At 38.3% G+C, this 21,387-nt stretch overlaps 1 protein-coding gene across 32 annotated transcripts in view; it reads left to right on the forward strand.

Annotated features, from left to right (window-relative positions):
- Positions 1-17,875, forward strand: part of MYCBP2 (MYC binding protein 2) — a 200,234-nt gene extending 182,359 nt beyond the window's left edge. For all 32 annotated transcript variants that reach the window (XM_074563476.1, XM_074563495.1, XM_074563530.1 and 29 more), the window contains 13 exons: positions 34-317; positions 616-712; positions 3,542-3,661; positions 5,609-5,710; positions 7,104-7,232; positions 9,677-9,809; positions 10,088-10,191; positions 11,330-11,518; positions 12,042-12,149; positions 13,148-13,357; positions 15,572-15,679; positions 15,880-16,045; positions 17,058-17,875. In XM_074563476.1, the coding sequence (XP_074419577.1) occupies positions 34-317; positions 616-712; positions 3,542-3,661; positions 5,609-5,710; positions 7,104-7,232; positions 9,677-9,809; positions 10,088-10,191; positions 11,330-11,518; positions 12,042-12,149; positions 13,148-13,357; positions 15,572-15,679; positions 15,880-16,045; positions 17,058-17,173 (1,866 nt within the window). In that variant the 3' untranslated portion in view covers positions 17,174-17,875. The remainder of the gene's footprint in view (positions 1-33; positions 318-615; positions 713-3,541; positions 3,662-5,608; positions 5,711-7,103; positions 7,233-9,676; positions 9,810-10,087; positions 10,192-11,329; positions 11,519-12,041; positions 12,150-13,147; positions 13,358-15,571; positions 15,680-15,879; positions 16,046-17,057) is intronic.
- The last annotated feature ends 3,512 nt before the right edge of the window (positions 17,876-21,387 follow it).

Consider the following 21,387-nt stretch of genomic DNA (forward strand, 5'->3'; position numbering starts at 1 on the left):
TGTGGTGTTCTGATTTTTTTTTTTTTTTTCCAGGTAACATCGTTACTGAGACGTGTTCTGCCTGAGGTAACGCCCAGTCGCCTGGCTAGTATTATAGGAGTGAAGTCTCTTCCACCAGCAGATATAAGCGATATCATTCACTCCACAGAAAAAGGAGATTGGAATAAACTTGGTATCTTAGACATGTTTTTGGGATGCATTGCCAAAGCTCTCACTGTACAGCTAAAAGCCAAAGGAACTACTATAACAGGGACAGCTGGCACGACGGCAGGCAAAGGAGTTACTACGGTCACGCTTCCAATGATCTTCAATTCCAGGTTTGTTTAAAAATATATATATTTTTTTTCAAGCTAAAGGCACAAAATAATTGCATTATTTGAAGTCAGTTACGCTGTCTTTTATGATTTTTGTTTCATAAATGGAAAAAATTATATAACACTGACGGTATGAGTCATAAGTTATTAGTGAGTTCGATTTAAAAACAAAACACAAAAACCCAAAACCCATCAACTTAACCATATGCTGAATATGTGCACTGTTTCTTTGTGGTGGTTTTTGACAAACAGCACTTAATTACTTGAATTGATTTCATGTATTGCCATATGTCCCTTGCAGCTATATCCGGCGAGGTGAAAGCCATTGGTGGATGAAGGGTTCAACACCTACACAGATTTCGGAGATCATTATTAAACTCATTAAAGACATGGCAGCAGTAAGTTTCTAGCCTTTAAATGTGTGGAGGATATTCAAATATTTCTGACAATGAAGAGCACATCTTGTCATTAATTTCTATTAGTTAGTATTGGGTGGAGCTGTTAAATTTGAGTTGGTATCAAGAAGAAAAAGTTATAGTCCTCTGGGTAGAGTCTAGCCCTAGGAGCAGTAGGAACTGAGTTCTGATTCTGCTAAACAAATCCATTTTTGAAATAAGCTTTTGAATAAGTCACTTGTACCAGAAATTTAAGTAGCAAACGATATTTGTGCGTCATTTTCTACATTATTAACTTAGAAGCCTAATTTTTTTAAGTCTTGAGCACTCAAAACTCCACTTGAAAAGTAAAAAGTGTCTGTAGAGTAGGGTAATAGTGTTGTTTTCAGGTAACTGTGTGTAGTTTTTATACGTGGAGTTTCTGGTTAAGACTGCGTGTTAAAATTGACTTATTTCAGTCTTACTGAAATCTGCATTTATTGTTGTTTATTACTTTAACCATCTGGCTGAAATTTTCCATAGTTGTCTTTGCTTCAGGCAAGGTTTTTTGGCAGAAGAATTTGATGAAAAGTGATTCAGCTATTTCCCCGAAACAATATTGGGGAAAAAAGAATAGGTTTCGTATACATTTACAGGAAAGGAGTTTAGTTGGGGGGTTGATTTTCTTTTCCTTAATTTTATACCTGTATCAGTGAGATGCTCTAAATGACACAGATTTTCCTTCGTGATTACCCTTTGAAAACTGTGTTTCACTATGTTCAGCTTTGGAGGGCTATTTTTCTGAACCATTCACCGTGCTTAGTTTAAGGAGACTCCTTCTCAAAGCTGCTGCAGCTGGATGGGAAAAACTAGGAGCAAAAAAACCCAGCACTTGCAAAGACAAGTACTCAGGAGACAGTAAATGCCAGGATTAACATGATGCCCCCTGTGTGTGCATGCCCCTATGTTTTTCTCAGGCATCCCACTTCTTTCATTGTATAAGATGCAAAATATATTGGGAATGAACTGAGGAGTAATTTGTTCAGTATTTTTTTTTTGGTTTTTTAAGGGTTGTAGCCACTGTCGTTTGTAGATGTCGTTGGTAGGTATGTTTTGGGTAAGTGGGAAAACATCAGGGAAATAGTGGATTCTCTTCTGCAGCGTTTTTAAATAGTACTGGGCAAGTCTTTTGAAGCAGACTCTGTGGTCCTTGTTTTACGGGATTCTTGTTCCCACGATGATGGGAGAGCCTGTCCTTTAATGAACAGCTGATGAAAACTAAGCTGAGCCCAGACCTTTGCCGGGAATAAAAGAAAGAGATAAGTAGAAACAGAAAGCGTCTGGCTGACGAGAATCAGATGCTTGTATTTTTGTCTAAGCAGCTCCTCTAGCCATTCAAGGCCTTCACCCATGAAACTGTTGCATTTACTAATACTTGGTTCTCCAAAACCGTTGCAGGAGTCAGTAGGAAAGTTCTTAAAGCTCTGGAGTCAGATATGGCAGTGGGCATGCATACCCAGAGTATGCTAGGCTCCAGCTCCCACATACCTGATAGTTTTCCAATAGCGCTGGCTGTTGGGCGTGCTGGTGTGGGTCTTGAATTCTCTCGTTTAAACCATTCTACTTGGAATGAATATAGAATTATTTATTACAAAAAAAAGAAAGGGATCAAGGCAGTCCGATAAAGTGTAGCCCTCTCAGATGTGGGTATAAATCCCTCTTTCAGTAGATTCTGAATTGCTTACATAACATGTAGCAGCACCTAAAGGAATGACGGGGACTGAGTTTACTCTAAAGCATTCAGTAGTCAAACAATAAGGACCCTTCTCCTCTTGTATGAAGAAGAGATCTGAACTCATTCCCGTTCATTCTAGATGAGGGAGACCTGACTGAGGCCATTCAAGGCAGGGAGTACGAACATTCCTTGATCACAATTTGTAAGGGACCTCTGTGGTTTAGGCACGCTCAAAACATGCCTCAGGGGTTCAGCCCCGTTACCCAAAAAGAGAGCGCAGTAATAGAGGGATCCTAGTGTAAAAACTTCTCTTTGAGGCTTTTTTAGAGATACTAATTAGCAGTAGGGTGGCATCAGTCTTATTAGCCACTTCATAAGAGTTACAAATGGGATTCCTTTCACTTTTTCAACATTTGTGATATGTAGGTATCTACAGCTGAGTTAGTCACCGTAGCTTCCTTTTTAGAGTCCTGTGGGTCTCAATTATTTCTGTCACCTTTAGCATGAGGCTTAGAAACTTAGAGACTACACTAAGAAATTAAGGATTCAGCAGTCTCTGAATCAGGAGCTTTAGGGTATGAGTCGGTGCCGTAGGCTCAGAATCTTTAAGGTTCGTTTGGAAAGTGTGCTATAGTTCTGATGTCTCCTGTGTACTTCTCTCTATTTCATTCAAATATAGAAACTGCGGAGAATATTTGGGAAGGCTGAGCTAGGCAAGCGAAGCTGATTTCTGTAGGAACCCACTGTCATCTCTGTGTTGTTCACAGTCACTTATTTGTCCTCTGTCTCTGCATCTTTTTTTTTTCTCCAGGAGGTGGGGGGCTTTAGGATATACCCTTTCATTCTTCAAATCATATGTCCTCCACCTATTCCAAGTTAATTATTTCAATAGTGGTTCAGAGACTACCTCAGTCAGTCACCTGAGTATTCGAGGGATATTTTTTACCAGATGTGTCTGATTTGAAAACACCTGATTTGTCAAAGTCATCCTTGACTACTTCTTTTTCTATTCTAACTTGAGATCCTAACCTGATGTTGTTTGTAGCAGCTCTAATTACAGTTCTGGTTGTTATTAATATTAATAAGAGCTGTAATAAATTGAGTTTCCTCTTTAACAGGGTCATCTGTCGGAAGCTTGGTCCCGCGTGACAAAGAATGCTATTGCCGAAACCATCATAGCTCTGACCAAAATGGAGGAAGAATACAGATCACCAGTGAGGTGCATTGCAACAACCAGAGTAAGAACTTTACTAGACTTAACATTAGTTGATTGTAAACGTGCAGTAGGAGCCCATCCAAGAGCCTTCCTACATTTTAGAAAAAACTTCCTTTTACGGGTTGCGTCAGGAAACGACGTGTACAGCATACGGTTTATATTCTCCAAATCTAGTGTGTGCGTACTGGACAGGTATCCTAAGGCAAACACCGTCCTAATAAGAGTCTTGCTTTCTATGTGTCTCAGCAGTTTCAGTTTTCTTTGTGGCAGAAATACACCAGTAAAAACTGAATTTTTATTAAATGCGTATCTTGCGTACCTCCCAAGTAATGAAGAATAAGTGTTATGCTTATACATTTGGGGTTTTATCCTTTATTTCTGCTTTAAGTTTGTGATACTTGCCTTTTACTAAATTTAGGAGATCATCTGCGTGGAAAATTGCACAATATGTATCAGCTGTCTTTTTCCAGCTCTCTACACCATTTTTTTTTGTAAGTGATTTGACTTCTAGGTCATCAGCTGCCACATCTCAAGGCTATTATGAAAACACTCAGTAACAAATATTCTCTAGGACAATTGAGTTAAGCTTCACCTGTGTTCTAGTCTCAAAATGAAAAATCATTTGCCGAGCCCTTTATTATTTACCTGGGGTGGCTTTTTTCTTTGTCTTTCCATGTATTTTGTAGAAACTTGGACTAACTTAACCTTAATAGATTGCTTGAAAACCCACAAATGTCATACTTGTAAATTATGACACCCCTACCATCTTAGGGAGCACAGATTTTGGTGTCTCAAGCATAATAATTACATCTTGAAATAAGAAGTTTGCAATGGTTACAAGCATTTGACGCTCATGTTTGTTTTTCATCTTAAAACGCTGTGCCAATTGACCTTTTCATCCCCTTACTCACACATTCTCTGCTTTTTGGAAGACACGGTCTCAGAGTACCACCGGCTCCTGCTGTCACTGTGTTGGTTTAATCAGGTCTTAGAGGAGCCCTGAGCATTAACCTCCCTCTCCTTGTGAATGAACTTAGTTCTGTCATGGAGGTGCGCATTTTTAGGAGGAGTCCAGTAGAGGTTTTCAATTAAAGCCCTTTTGTTCAAATCAAACCTTTGATCAAAAACTATTTCCAAATCTCAAGCGCATTTCAGTTTGGGTTGCAGGCCTACCGACAAATTATCCTCGGGTAGCTCATCTCTTTAGGATTTCACTGTAGTCAATGGAGAGGAAGAGAGAAAAGCTTCCTCCTAAGAATAGTTAGCTCAGGACCCTTTCCTAGGTAATCTCAAATCCCCCGGGCAGTGAGGAGAGAACATAGGGAAACCAGTCTCATTGAGCTAAAGTTTTTGTTGGTTTAGGTTTGGTTTTTTTAGTCTGTGTCCTTGAATTTCTTCTTCTCCCCCAAACCCTGCAACGTTTGGGAGTGATAAAGAAAAGAGTGGTTAGACACTGGAATAGGCTGCCCAGGGAGGTGGTGGAGTCACCATCCCTGAATGTGTTTAAGACTCGTTTAGATGTGGTGTTAAGGGATATGGTGTAAGGGAGAACTTCGTAGAGTGGAGATGATGGTTGGACTCGATGATCCCAAGGGCCTTTTCCAACCTAAATGATTCTATGATTCTATTCCATGATATGTAAGTCTATATTTGCCATATTTCTCGATATTACTTTGGTTGATCTTTTTTCACTGATTCTCTCATGTGTGCTAACTACTGTATTTATGACCATAAAGTGACAGACCTGAAAGAAACAAGGTAGTTCCCAAAAGTTCAATAAGTTTTATTGTGTGCTTGACTTCTTTTGGAAAAGAAAAAACTTGCGTTGTATGGGCAGGCTTCAGCTAACCATGACACAGTTTGCAGGTAACAGTGACACTGTTATCTGACAAAGTTTATATTTTCAGTATTTGGGATTTTTTTTATTTCGTATTTCTAAAACATTTAATCCTACCTTGCCTTTCAATAGCTATGGCTGGCCTTAGCATCCCTCTGTGTGCTTGATCAGGATCATGTGGATAGGCTATCCTCAGGAAGATGGATGGGAAAGGATGGACAACAGAAACAGATGGTGAGACTGAAAATCATATCTTTTTGTGTTTATTTTTATTCGGTAGTCAAATAATTTAGAATAATGAATAGGGAAAGGTAGACTTGGCCTAACCTTATTCCTCCCTTTTGTCCCCCGTGGAAATTGTGCCTTCATGTTTGAAGTATTTGTGTTCTAGACAAGCACTGCTTAGAAAACAAAAATTCCAACTTAAAACAATAAGTGAGCAATTCTACTGGTATTCAGGATGGAGCAAGGCAACACCTATAGGATGGATTTTTGAGAGTAGATTGACTCAGTGAATACAACACCCGCTGTCAGAGCTTTTATCTTCCTGTCTGGATCTCTGTCACATAACGAAGTCAATTCTTTTGTGTTGCTCAATCACTTCTCTGTAATTAAGCTTCCTCTTCCCCATCTCAGTGGAGAGTGATTACCCCAAAGAGAAAGAAATTCTTTCTAACTGAATTTAGGAAGCTACCATTTACCCAGAGAACTTACGAACTTAATACAGAATATGATGGATTAATTGAGTTTCGGTCTATATTTTTCAGTATCACGAAAAGCTTATGATTTTTTTAATACGAATCTGGAAAGAGCAAAATAATGAAGCTGGTCTATTTTCAGCTTGGTTAGGTGGATCCCTGTGGGAGGCAAGGGAAGATCGTGCCTTCCCGCTAGCAACTGAGGATGCTTTAAGTGAAAAAGCCTCCACAGCAGTTTCGTGTAGGTAGAAAGAGAATACAGGAGACAGAGCTGCAGCAGCAGCAAGGACTAAAACTCTGCTGAGAAGGAAAGCAGGCAGAAAGGTTTCAGAGGTGATTAAGAAAGTCAAGGTACTTGTGTAGAGCTTTGGAAATGTCAGAGGAGCGGTCGAGACATAGTCCAAGCTGCTGAACCCAGCCTGAAATTCCCCAGTCCTGTTTCATACCAGGGTATTCAAACGTTGAGGTGAACTGTGTTCCCTCTGCCAGGACTGCTGTTGAAAGGATGCCATTTGAAGTTGCACGAGCAGTCTCATGGAAACCACACGTTCTGGCAGTATGATGGAAGTTAACTTCCCTGTTAACATGCTCGTAACCCATTGTTACCACACAAATCTTTTCTCAGACTTGTTGAAAATGATGTCTCGGCTGTATCGTTGAAAAACACATTTTTGTTACATCACGCAAAATATTGAGATGAAGAATATCAGAATATTGAGATGTGGTAAACTGGGGCTTTTTGTGTCCAGGAGTAATTGTTCAGATAGTGATTATTCTAAAGATACAAATAATAGTCTAAACAAGCTCTTTATCCCTCCCTTATTAATTTGGGAGGGAGTGATTGGGGGAGAATAAAAATAGATGCTGAAAGGAAATGAAGGATTTTCATAAAGACAGACTTACTTCATAAGTTATCTTAATTTTTTCAGCCAATGTGCGATAACCATGATGATGGTGAAACTGCTGCAATCATTTTATGTAACATCTGTGGGAATCTGTGTACCGATTGTGACCGCTTCCTTCATCTCCATCGGCGAACAAAAACTCATCAGAGACAGGTAGAGTATACGTGACATCCTGCTGTATACACCGCATACGTTGTATGCGTTTCACCAACTAATATATAAGCAAAAGGCAGTAGCAAGAACCAAATCTGAAAATGGTGTTTTCTTTTACATTTGAGATGGGATAGATAAGTTTCCATTGAATTCTTTTAGTTGTTTTTAGTTAAATTCCCTTGTCCGTTATCTTTTGAAGAAGATTGGAAAATCGTGTAGCAGCCTCTAACTCTTATGCTACATCAGCTTGCTTCTCTCTTGTTCTAGCCTTGTTCAGGAACATTTTCTTAGGAAAATCCAGATAGACTTTCTTAAGTATATATTGGTTCTTTATTTCTGTTAAATTAGAACTCCTTTACTACTTTTATCATGTGAGTCAGTGCTTGTCAGCCCCTTCATTTGTAATGTATATTACACGTTTTTTAATATCCAGGAAGACTACTTGACAACAAATATTCCTACTGGTTCCCTTCTGTCAGTCTTCTCCTGTTTTTTTAATATTTCTCCAGCTCTCACTGTCTTTTCACAGAGAAGTATGTTGTCATATCCATAAGCTTGAAAATTTCCTGATTTCTTTTGCTTCTGTTTTTAAGATTGAAATGTCTTTCCTCTTTGACTTACCTAGATGAGGTTTTACAAATTGCTGTGTACTCTGCTAGTAAGTGTTCTTTTGTGTTATTCTTTTATCCTTTTCATATCTAAACCTGAAACTGCATTCTCCTTGGAATATTTCTTTTTCTCATTGAAATTAACGTTGAAGATGCATTTACTGCTTAAACTACTGAACGGTTCCTCTTTCTTGACACTATTTATCTTTTGTAGTTTTTGTGGCCCTGTATTTTCCCCTTTCCTTTTGACTACTTACATTTGTACGAAGGCTAAAATAATAAACCTCATTAATAAAGTTAATTCAATGGAAATCATTCCTCTTCTCCCTTCCCTAGAGTGCATCTGCATTCAGTTTTTAGTTAGGATCAGGAATCCTTATCTCCCTACTGTGCTTTGATTTGCGTTATAGAGCAGCCTTGGAGCGCATGAAGTGGATTCCTTTCAGGTGAAACTAAAACCAGAAAAAAAATATAGATGAAGGGACACGCTGCTAATGGTCATTCAGTGCAAGGGATCAGCTAGTCCAGAGCACGCGTGATGTGAACTTCGTCTCGTTGGCACTGAGTTTCACTCTGCAAATGTCCTCCTCGGTGCCTCGGCATTTGCAGCATAGACTCAGCCTGGAAGTTCCACCTGGAGATGTTATCTTCTGTTTCTTAGCCAGAATCTTTGCAATCCCCTTTGCATTTTTCCTGTTTTGTTACCCTAAGAAGATTATTTTATATGTCTTCTCTTCTGTCATGGCACAGCACAGTCTAGTCTCATTTATTTTTCTGATTTCTCCTATATAGCCTGTTCAGATTACTGTTGATAAAAAGTAAGTTCATATCTCATAGAAGTCCTCACATTTCTCCTTTAATCTGTCCAAAATAGCTACTTATCAGATTTTCCTATTTACTTCTAAAAGCATGTTTAAACTTTTACTCTTTATTCACCGCCTTTACCTTTACATCTCTCGTGTTAAGCCCCTCAAATTTTAATTTCTGTCATGTTCCCAGTCTCCTGTTTTCTGTTAGCTTCCTGTTCTTTGTCCAACTTTTGTCATACGTACCTCTTCAGTGTATTTTCTCTCCTTCCAAGAAAGGACAGCGTGTAAGTTACTGCGACGGGCTTATGCGAATTAGGGTTTTTTTCCTGATTCTAATGAGAATGAAAAGAAAGTTTAGAGTGAGTGTACACATCCATCCCCAGGAAAATTCTAACTTTTGTTGCATTGCAGGTGAAATGAATGAAAACAGAACTGTCTTCAAAACTTAGGAAAGAAGAAAAAGAAGAGACTGCATAAAGTCCACTAAGGATCTCATGCAGTTTTTTGATTTTGCAGAAATGATAAATTTTCCTCATTGTAGCCAAAACTGTCCACTGTGTATTTATGTGAAAGTCAAAAATACCAATATTAGACACTTAAATAATCTCTGTTATATAGTACCTGTTGTTAAGACCGTAATTATCAATGCTGCTTTGATAAACTACTAACAGGGTTATGTTATCTTGTGCTTTTAATATTCTGTGGCCTCCTGGATGAGTTGAATAGTAGTTACAAAGTCCAAAGCTCCATATTCTTTAAATTTGAAAAAATGTTGTGCAGCTCTCTTCTTAGGATTGCTGCATTATTGTTTCCCAGCCATGTTAGCTCAAGCATTAATTTTATATGTTTTTACTTTTAAAAACACAAAGCCATTCTCCATTCTGCGATACGTGCAAGTTATGGAACGCATGAAACAAAAATAGCTTGCAGTAGCCACTCTCTGTAAAACATTGGATGAAAATACAAAGAGACGGTGACAAAAATAACATAGAGATGCTATTTATTGTCTGTTTGGTTACCCTGACAGGTATTCAAAGAAGAAGAAGAAGCTATCAAAGTTGATCTCCACGAGGGTTGTGGTAGGACCAAACTTTTCTGGCTGATGGCATTAGCAGATTCCAAAACTATGAAGGCTATGGTGGAGTTTAGAGAACAGACAGGTAAAACACAACTCTTATTACTTGCTCTTTATCCTGATTATTTTTACCTTTTATGTGAGCATCTGTCAAAAAAGAAACCAAAAACCAGTTGGGGTTTTCACCTGCTTTAGCGCAGTGCTTTTAGTCATTTGTTAATAAAAATAAAATAGTTTAACTGCATAAGAATTGCTGGTTTTCTGGTTGTTTTCTGTGATTGTTGTTTTAGATGTCTGTTAGAGTATCAGTTCCGTAGGTTTCATTACAATGATTTTCGGTTTTCTTTACTTTTGCGGACCTAGGCAAACCAACCACCAGCAGTTCTGAAGCGTGTCGTTTCTGTGGTTGTAGGAGTGGAACAGAATTATCAGCAGTGGGAAGCGTTTGTTCTGATACAGATTGCCAGGTGTGTATTAGCAATTATCAATCATCATGAATTACGTACATAGAAGAGACTGCAGGATCAAATTGATTCCTTGTTTTGAGTAAAAATTGTTCATCCCTGTGGTCCGTTTTAAATAAGACCTCTCATATGAAAAGGTTTGAATATTGAATATTATTTTGTAATTCAAATACTTCCAAGTTTGTAAATGTATAGTTTGATTACAGGCTACAAACACCATCAGACAAAATACTGGGTAGTTTCATTATTATTTTCAAAAGTATCTCAAGTTTTCACAATAGCATTCCAAGTATAAAGTAAAATATACACTGCCGACATGAAGTCTGGTGTACTGGGAAGCTTGATAGAAGCAGTTTGCAATAACAGCCTGTTTATTATGCAAGTGTACAACATTTAAGACTTGGCCACGTTTGTCGAGTGTATCCATGTGTCCTGAGGGATTTTACGCCCGACAGTGTAGATAAAATTGGCAGAGGGCCAAATCCTAACCAGATTCTGATCCCACCCTATTTATTTCTGTTTGTGTGGTAAATTTGTCTCCTTTGTTTTCCCACACAGCCTACTGACTATATTATATTACTGTTATAATAATTCAGTTCAATTCGTTGTTAGCTTCTGGACAACTTTTACAAGTTTTCTGCTTACTAGGGGTAGGAATTAGAGGTGGTTAAAATACCAGTTCCATATAAAAGGGCTTTATGCTGGTTAATGATCAGCTCGTGATGTGTTCTTAAGAGCGGGTTACTTCATACCTTTCCCGAAAGACCAAAATCTGCAGATATCTTAAAGGCTGTTAATAAAGGGCAAGCAATATTTATGTAGGAGGCGCTTAACATACAAAATATTAATGAAAGACTATTTCTCTTTACATTAAAATTAAAAATGAAAATTTAAGAATTATGGTTTCACTATGGCATTGCTATTCAGGAGTAACATAAGTAAACGAAGGTAGTCAGTTTTATTTCAAGTACACAAAATGGGCGGTTTTTCCCAAGTACCTGCTGTAGCAGTAGACAACACGGATCGTGATTCTTTCGTCTCAGTTTATTGCACGAACCCGCGATCCTTCAGAAAGCGGCACTGTATCAAACCGTTCAGTGGAGGGGAAAAAAAAAAAAGAATAATTATTTACTTTTAATAGGAGTATGCTAAAATTGCCTGCAGCAAGACACACCCCTGCGGTCATCCGTGTGGAGGCGTTAAGAACGAAGAGCACTGTTTGCCGTGCTTGCACGGTTGCGATAAGAACGCTACAACTCTTAAACAAGATGCTGATGACATGTGCATGATCTGCTTTACTGAAGCACTTTCAGCAGCACCAGCTATCCAGGTTTATTTTAATATTTTTTTTCCTCCCCTTTTTAAGAGATTAGTATTATGGTTGTAATGTTAAGTGTGTAAGAAGCTAAAATACCAAGTCCCTCAAATTATACTTTTTAAAACTTCAAAACACCGTCAAAAGACACCGTAACAATACGTAAGTTGCTAAAAAGCTTTCTTTTTTTTCTGGCATTACTGCTATTTCGAGAAAGCAGATTGTATCAATTTAGTTTCCTGTGTGTACTTTATTCAGAATAGATGGTATTTTATAAATGAGAAAAACAGCTGAGGTAATTGATGGATATAGTTATATGTTTCGTGTATCCACTGGTGGTTTGGGAATGGAAAGGTTATGATTCTAACAACCATTTTATATTCTTTCTCTTTGTTAAGAAGAAAATAGGGGCCTTCTAAGATTTAAAATAAATTATTTTTTGGAATTGATACATGTTGCCGCTTAAAAGCAAATAACTACTTCCGGTTTCGTGGTTAATGTAACTTCAGTGTTCACTTCTGCGTATTCGTTTCTATAGCTGGACTGCAGCCACGTTTTCCATTTGCAATGCTGTCAACGAGTACTAGAAAACAGATGGCTTGGGCCAAGGATAACTTTTGGGTTTATGTCCTGTCCTATTTGCAAGGTAAATGAGCTGTGTGTTTACTGCCTACATCAAACAAGTTACCTAATATTGTACAAATTAGTTTTACGTCCCTTGTTTCCTTAATTTCTCCTGTCACTCAAGAAAGGGTATCATTAGATGCATCTTTTTACCTTCCCCTGCTGTTCCCGGAAGTAAGGGTGCTCTTAAAGCATAAAGCAGACATTATCTTAATGCTGATTTATTCTTAGCACTATCAGCTTGTAAATTCCCAATGTTTAGGGCTGGCAGAAGCCGGGGGGAAGAAGTATTAATGCAAATTATCTGAAGCAGGAAAGTTGGCTTCTGTATTACACTAACCCTTTTTAAAGCCGCTTTGCTTTTCGGTATGAAAGGGTCAGAGCTGAAGAAGGTATGTCCTTAGTTCAGCTTAAATTACTAAAAATTCCTCTTGTGCTCCACAAAACCATAATTGCTGTGAGCAAAAGCATATGATGGCTGCTGGGAAGGAAGAGCACCTGAACACCCTAACAATATGAAATTTGTGAATGGTCAGCCGTTTCTGCGTGCTGTGTTTCTTCCTCCGTGCTGCATTTGGGTAATTTCTGGCAGTAGCTTGTGCCTATTCAATGATAAAGACCTGGCATAGAGGACTGTCAGTCATCACGCTTAATTGCTGAACAGTAAGTCAAAAAGGACCAAAATGAGAGAAGACATACCATCAGAATATTCCTGTGCTGTGGCGAATATTTCACGGACGCTTTACCATCTCTCTGCGGTCGTTACAGTCTGTTGTAAGGGCTGATGATTTCATATAACGAAAGGTTATATAAAAGTCATTCCTGGTTACTGTTTTTGCAACAAATAAAGTATATACTGTATTAGCCATATTTTGAAATGTCCGTTGCCTAAGCTTTTAATTTTTATGACATCATTACACTGTTTGTGTTTGACCATAATACAAATTATCACAGCCGTTGTAATAAAGGTGCGAGATATTTTAATCAGGTGTTTGTTTGTTGTTTTTTTTTTTATTTCAGAACAAAATCAATCATACAGTGTTAAAGGATTTGCTTGATCCAATCAAAGAACTCTATGAAGATGTAAGGAGAAAAGCGCTAATGAGATTGGAGTACGAAGGGTTGCACAAGAGTGAGGCCATCACAACACCCGGTGTTAGATTTTATAATGACCCAGCTGGCTACGCCATGAACAGATACGCTTACTATGTTTGCTACAAGTGCAAAAAGGTGTGTCGATTAGTGCTTTCTCAAGTGAAATTTTCTCAAATGAAATGTATGTTATCGTTTCAAAAGTAATTTCTTAAAGAATGGAACATATATTTAATGTGTTGTGTATGGAGTAGGAAAGCAGGAAAAGGAATTGTTGTTAATTGGAAAAAAAAAAAGTGTTGAGCGAACTAAATGTACATAGAGTCTTACCTTGTAAAGCTCAAATATACATACAGAGCAGTTCAGAAACCATGGCATATTGAGGTCATAGTCTTGGAAAAATGCGCAGATATTGTCTTAGAACACCAACCGTCCCTTTGTCCCACTACCAACTCATACTTTACATGAACGTTAAAATAGTATAAATGTAGGTTTCATTCTAACTCTTTGATATGGAGAGTTCCTCACTAAGATTCCACCTCAATACTACTTTTATCCAAGGTGGAGTTGATTGGAACTGCAGCAAACAGTGATTTTGGGGCAGAAATATGACCACTACTGCAAGTCTGTTGGTGTGGTTTTCCCCAGTGATCGTCTCAAAAGATGGGAAGCGTCTTCTGTAATTTCGATTCATGATGGTGCAGTAGTTCAGGATGGGGATAAGGAAACTGTCATCCTTAACCGATTATGCCAAAGTTCAGATCTTAGCATCTTGAGTGCCTTTGAAGTGCAGCGACTATGGGGATGATGGCCAGATGCATTAGAAGAATGAAAAAGGAGTAGGAAGAGGAAATGTGTGGTCTAGCCTGCTGGACTCTGGGTCATATATGTACACCTTTCTTCAGGTAGGGGATATGAAACTTATCCAGAAGACAAAAATTGTGTGCAAACAGCCCCTGGTTTCCCCAGCAGCAGAGAAGAGATGTTCTTTATCTATGGTTAGAGAAATTTTGGATAATCCCTGGACCCCTCCCATAGCTTCTTTTATCTGAAGCTGATTTTAGCGCCCATCTTGATCACATCTTTTTCCTTAGGAATGAATGGAATAAGGCAATTTCATGGCAAAATTTTCAATGGAAACCGCAATAATTTTTACGTTAAGTGCACAATTTGGTAATAAGAGGAGAAAGGATTGACTTCCCTTCCATATGCTAGAGAAGAGCAATAATGAATCCTTCTTGCTCATTACTACACTGTTATTAAGTTCACTTTTGTTCCTGCCTCCCACAGCTAATCAATTTTCACTCCTCATCCCTTAGCAACTTGCCTAGTGTCTTTTTTGCCTCCCTTACAAACATATTTTTATTATCTTACTTTCTCCAGTTTTTATTCCTGTCCCTGTTTTTCATCATGCTTTCTTTCCAGTACTTAATACTCAGTTATTTCAGTGCCTTTCCCTCTTTTTTCCTTCCCTTGTTTCTTGTTATTCCCTTTCATACTGTGTCCATGTGTCTGAACAGTGATATTCAACTGTCTAATTTCTAACTTCTTTCCTTCTTCCAGCACCTGTTCACCCCAAAGTACTACCTCATTCCCTGACATACATTCCATAGGACTCTCCCTTTTCTTTTTAGTCTGCAGAGCTTGGGGGAAGGTGGGCTGCTTAAATTTTCCCTCCTCAGAGTTGCCTTGAGACCACTTCCCTTTTATAATCAGCGCAAAAAGGCAAGAATTCCCAAGAACAGGAATTTTGTGTGTTGCCTAATTAGTTAATAAGATGATAATGAAGGAAGTAAGTTATTCATTGCCTCATCTCACCACTCCATGTGAAAACACATTAGTATATGAGGAAATTCATCAGAGTTGGTAATCTTACTTGGTGCGTTTTTGTGCTCAGTGTGTCCTGGTAGAATAAGATGAGAAAGCAGCATGAACTTGTAGAAAACAGCAAAACTATAATAATAAGGGAACCCACGTAAGCATAAAAACTGATGCTGCTTTTGGCTAGTAAAAAAATATCCCTCCTGGTAGAACGTTTCTTTGCTGCCTTCAGCCTCAGTCCTGTCTTTCTCACATAGAGTCCATAGAGCAGCCAAATACTATTTGAAATGCCTTACGGTCACTTGCATAGACCAGAATATGTTGCACAATTTTCGGTCTTGTTTATCCTGAGATTGAGACACGTTGTCTTAGGGCCTCAAAAACACACATCTAGAGTCAGAGTCAAGAGATAGCAGAATAGTGGAGACTACAGTAATGACCCTTATTCATCATTTTCCCCTTACAAATTGAATTTGTTAAAATAATAGTTGTCTCTGGTTTAATGTCCAATCATTTCTATATGAAATGTAGGCATATTTTGGTGGCGAAGCTCGTTGCGATGCTGAGGCTGGACAAGGAGATGACTATGATCCAAGAGAGCTTATTTGTGGTGCATGCTCTGATGTTTCAAGGGCTCAGGTAAGCAAAAAACTTGAATTCATGTTTTTATTTCATTCTGAAGCTCCGAGTATCTGAGCTGTATGACAATTCAGTCATTTCTAATTCTATGTATTCTATAATATTGTATAATATTAATATATACTACAGAATGTAGAAATGTGTTGGATTGTTACAGCGTGGCTACTTCATCTATCGGCATTTGTTTTCTTTCTGTTTAGATGTGTCCCAAACACGGTACAGATTTCTTAGAGTACAAGTGCCGCTACTGCTGTTCAGTTGCTGTTTTTTTCTGTTTTGGGACAACGCATTTTTGCAATGCTTGCCATGATGATTTCCAAAGAATGACAAGCATCCCTAAAGAAGAACTCCCACACTGTCCTGCAGGTAGTATTTTTACAAAGCAAATTTACCACACTGAATTCTGAGATTAGTAATTACTTCTAATTGATATTCTTTTCTTTTCTTGCTGATAATTTAAGGGAAAAACACAGGGTCAGTCATACAAATTTTAAATTCAGTATCTTGAATGACATTTGGATGGGTCTGTCCTGTGCGTGCTTTTGGGTTTGTGTGGGTTTTTTTTCTGGCAATAATACAGGCAGTGTCATCACACTGATCCTTTAAACATTAGCTTCTTCACTACAGAAAGACATTTCAATTTACTTCCACCAGTTCAGACTTGAGATGTGTAATGATGTCTTAAAATTATATTGGAAAAAATTAACACACTAGTATTACATGATATATCTGTACTTAGGTACCTGTCACATGCAAACTGTTGCCCCAGTGCCCTAGTTTCTAACTTTGTGTGCCATTTATTTTATCTCAATAAATCCTATTATTTACCTTGCTGTTGAAAAAACAAGTGAGATCTTTTTGATTAGATATTTACATGAAACAAACGAAAAAAATTACTATTCCTGGTATAACCTTAGAATTATTGTTTACTGCAGAGTGTAATTCTTGTTCATATTTATCGATTTTGCTTTTAGATTGTGCTAATTTCTTACGTGGCATTAATTAGATGAAACTTATTTTAGTGATTCTCCCTACAAGCTATTTACTTTTTTTTTTACTTTGATTTATTTTAAATTACATGGCAGTTTGATCATTTGGGTTTTTTCATCAAATAACAATTCAGCGTTTTACATAACTGTTTTACTGTTGGCCTATTAAGCCTTTAGACTTCTTGCTTGAATTTGACTTTGTGAAAGAACCTTTCTATCTTTTGTTTCTCAAGTCTTCATTTTCGATGCCTTATAAAGTCATCTTATAGATGTTATTACCTTCACTTAGAGTGTTTTTTGAGGAAATGTAAGATATGTTTATTAACATCATCTGCAAGCGTTAATCTTTTCCTTCTTTTCTTTTCCCCTCACCCTGAAATTCCCTGTAGGTCCCAAAGGTAAACAACTTGAAGGAACAGAATGTCCACTTCACGTTGTCCATCCACCCACTGGTGAAGAATTTGCTCTGGGTTGTGGGGTTTGCAGAAATGCTCACACTTTTTAGACTAGAGTATTTTTTTTTTTTACCAGAGCAAAACAGGTGCCCTCATCCCTCAAGTGTCCTGAAAATAAAGTCCAGCTGGGATGAGGACGGGACCATTTCATAACCCAGGTAAAAGGAACAATTTACAGTGCAAGAAGGATGCCAAATACCATGTACATAATTCTTGCTGTGAGATATTGACATTTTTTGAACTGAGACATCAAAACTTGTGAGGTGTTTGCATGTGGCCATTACAGTCATCGGCTAGGAAACATTGGACATTTACAAATAAATAATTGCTATTAAAGGATCTGTGTGTCTGTGGACTATGAATGATGCTGGCTTTCAGGAGAAAGAAAAAAAAATATTGATTATTGTATACTGACTTTTTGTAATCTTGTACAATTGTAACGCATCACAAGTGGGGATGGGAAAGAAGAATATTCTGGTTTATTTCCTAGACTGTTATAAAAAAAAAAAAAAATTGTGTTAGGAAGGCATAAATGTAACAAGTATCACACTGTATATAAAGGTATCAATGTTTGTCCTGTATAAGAATTATTAAATTACAACAGCAGTTTCATTTAAACTTCTGGGTTATGTTTGAGCCTGAAATTTTAATGAAGTGCAATACTGAGTGTGCCTCATATCTTGCAGCTGTAAACATAATGGAATGTACATGTCAATAAAGCCACTGTACATTTTTATACAGTGAAAGTCTAATGAATGTGTAAGCCTCCATTTTCAGAAATGTTTTTTACAACGGGGCGGGGAGGAGGGGGGATGGTTCTTACACTTATTTCAGCAGGTTCTTTTAAAAAGTAGGAAAGTTTATTGTTTAAACTGGTAGTTATAGAAGTACGTAGGACACAAAGAGCGCTGCTCAAATCTCTAAAAGAGAAGCTGGATAAATGTAGAAGCATTCATATGAAGTACTGTATTTCAATTTCCAACAATGTTTTAAAACATAGAAGACGACTCCATTTAAAATTATTTTTATCCATTATTAAGACTCTTCAGTAAAATTTCACCCCCACTTTTAGGACAAATGGCCTTTTGCCATGAATCCCAAAATGTTCATTTAATAAGAGTCCCAGGTCCTCTGCTCCTCTATAGCGAAAAGCAAACTATAGCTTCAAGTAAAGACATGAACAACTGCGCTCACGTTTAAAATATTGGTAGATGGCACTCAGATAGGTCAGAGCACCTTCACTGGACCGAACCATGGGCTCCATTTCCCCTGACTTCAGACATCTGGAATGTGTATGTCTGACTGAACTTCAGAATAGCTGGGGAAAAACACACACCTCAAGCACAACTTACCTTATTCACGGCGGGGGTGGGAGAGGTTGCAGGCGTGGAGACAAAGGTGGTCAAACGCAGGGCTTGCGCTGGGCTTGCTCTTTGGTTTTTGAACAACTAACAGTCATCCAAACAACTGAACTTGTGACAGTGAGGAATTTTAACTAGTAGGTATGTATTTGCAAAGATATACATCAGGAGATAGGCTGCTTGGTAAGTTCTTGGAATACATTTGAAATAAATACGCTATATGAAGTAGAGAAAGCAACTAAAAGGCAGCTTTACTAGATTTGATTATGACTGAAAGGCAATTTAGATGAGAACAACCATGAAGTGACAACATTCATTCTCTAGTGACAGAGATTGTAGAGTTTCTTTTTTTTCGTGTGTGTGTATGGTTGGACTCGATGATCTCAAAGGTCCTTTCCAACCATGAAGATTCTATGATTCATCAATCTGAAAGGAAAGGAGAGAGAAAACAAGGTAGAGAAATTATTTTCAGTAAATTGACTGAAGCCTTAGATAAGATCCTGTAGGAATCAAGGGTAAATAAAAAAAAATTATTTAGGGGAGTTGACGTTTTCTTTAGAACAGCTGTACTAAGATCACAGCCAGCAGCTGGCCTAGTGCAAACAAAGGATATAACTTGTACTAAGCAGTGAGCTTAGACAAGTCAGGAATCATATATTTCAAAAAAAAAAAAAAAAAAAGAAAAGGAAACAAAATCAAATTACTACAGATGAATAGCAGGGGGGAAAAGGTACAAGATAAAACTTAACTTGCAATGGACATAAAGAATAACAAGTAGGCAAGAGAAAGACTGGTCCTGTATCTGCAATGATGAAGCCCTTCATTCCACAAAAAAATCACCAACAGTTTCAAATCGCATTAAACCTTTATTTGAATGTTAGGAGGGAGCCAATGTGGTGTTTTTATTCAGCATCTTTGAAGAGTCAAGATACTTCCTACATTGTACCTCACTTTTAGAAACAGAGTACGACTCACCTGTCCAGATTATGTCCATACTGTAGGTGTTTACCTCAGACGTAGTCATCTTCAGTGGAGAGGGGCAGAAACTTCTGGCATGTGGTTCATTTCATCTCAATATAAAACACAAGCCACTTGAATGTAGATGACTACAATGTGCCTTTTCCAAGTCAAGTCATCACAACCTATTCTGCAGTCTGAAGCAGAAGCAATATTTTGGACCCAAGACACCACAGCCTTCAGCACCAGGGCAGACTTTTTTTTTGAGAGGAAATTGAAATACAAAGAGTGAAAGGTCAAAGTTTGACACGCTCTTCCATGTTTGTGGCTCCACGTTCCCTGGTTAATGTGTTGGGTTTTTTTCTTTGTAAACAGATCATCAGCCTTTCCTCTGCCCTAGCGCTCCACACATTCTGGTGGGTGAAAGGTAGACGTTGTGGCCTGAGGTTTGTTGGGTCATTTTTTGATTTTTGCCAAATAATTCCTGAAGATACACTATAGACCGTAAAAAGACTAAGTGTTTTTATTTAAAAAAGTAACTTCCTTACTCAATACTTGACGATCCTGTATCTACAATCTGTGAACTCCTATTGGACATGCCCCAAGTCACTTCAGAATGGTTCTACGGACTCTTCAACTCATCATACAAGAAATGTGCTGTAGGGTTATCAGAATTAATATAGCTATTTAGTTGGGAGGTACTGCAGTCAATTTGGATTATACCAGTGGTATTAAACCAGTGGTTAGAGTACAACAGGGTGTACACAGGACAGAAGCTGGAAAAAAGCAAAGCCCAGTGTGTTTATTAAGGATCTGCCTATCATACTATTTAGATGCCTCACTCCTTCAGAACTCAGCCCCCTCCTCACTCCCTACTTCTCATCTACACGCAAAGCCTCACATCGCTGCCTCCGCTGCTCGTCACCGGGACTCTCAGGTGCTGATTTCTGTCCTAATCCACCACAGACAAGCCCTTTTGCTCCTTCCATTGCTTTCTAGCTACTGTTTCTCCATTTTAGGAGCCTCTTCCTGCACCCCGGTGTGCAGGAGGGGAGCTGCCATGTGGATGGGGAGCAGGAGGAGCAGCGCCCGAGTCAGGCTGGGCACTGCTGCTTTTCCCGGCTGACCACACATAGCAGACCCTGGGGCTGCCAAATCCAGTGTACAGTGTATGCCGTACCACTTTAAAGCCAATATAAGATGGCTTTAGAGGGATATTTTTTTTTTCCCTGTATGAGTACGCAAAGAGGAACATTAAGTGTTCATAATGCAGGTGTCAAAAGTATGTAAGAGGTATGGCTGCGTTTACACCACAGATTTCAGCACTTCCATGTTCCCAGGTCATGGATTAGATGTCTGTAACAGAAAATTCAGAGGGTGTTTGGTTTAGAAAAAGTCATCTTTCTCATCATAAACTGACTCGATGAGGACTTATTAAAAGACAATACAAAAAGAAAACTCTTGCCCAAAAAGAATGTTGAAGAAAGACAAACTAACTACAGTGAAAGATTAACGCGTGTAATTTGGTGTGGGTTTATGCCTAGATTCTTGACATAGGTCCTTCTGGGTCTTAAATTATGGAAAAACTAGTTACAGAGAGCAGAAAAATCTGTAGTGTCTGACCACTATCCTTTTTAGAAAATTTCTGAGTGTAGCACCACAGTTACAAATTAATTCGGTTTTTTACTTTTCCAGCCTTCTCTTTCATTTTAGGTTAATATGAGTATTAATTTAGGAAACTGAGATTACAGTGGGGAAAGGACATGATACTGCTACATTCAGTTTATTAAGAGGACTGAGTGAGGGCTAGGCAGTGTCAGGGAAATGTTTCTCTCACACACAACTAACACAACTCCAGGGAGATGGCACAGCTGAGCATGAGCACCAGGCTCTTAGGTAGAGCACAGCTCCCACGCATAATGGCTGCACCTCAGACACTCCGCTCC

Source organism: Larus michahellis, chromosome 1 (assembly GCF_964199755.1).
Source record: "Larus michahellis chromosome 1, bLarMic1.1, whole genome shotgun sequence".
Classification (NCBI taxonomy): Eukaryota; Metazoa; Chordata; class Aves; order Charadriiformes; family Laridae; genus Larus; species Larus michahellis.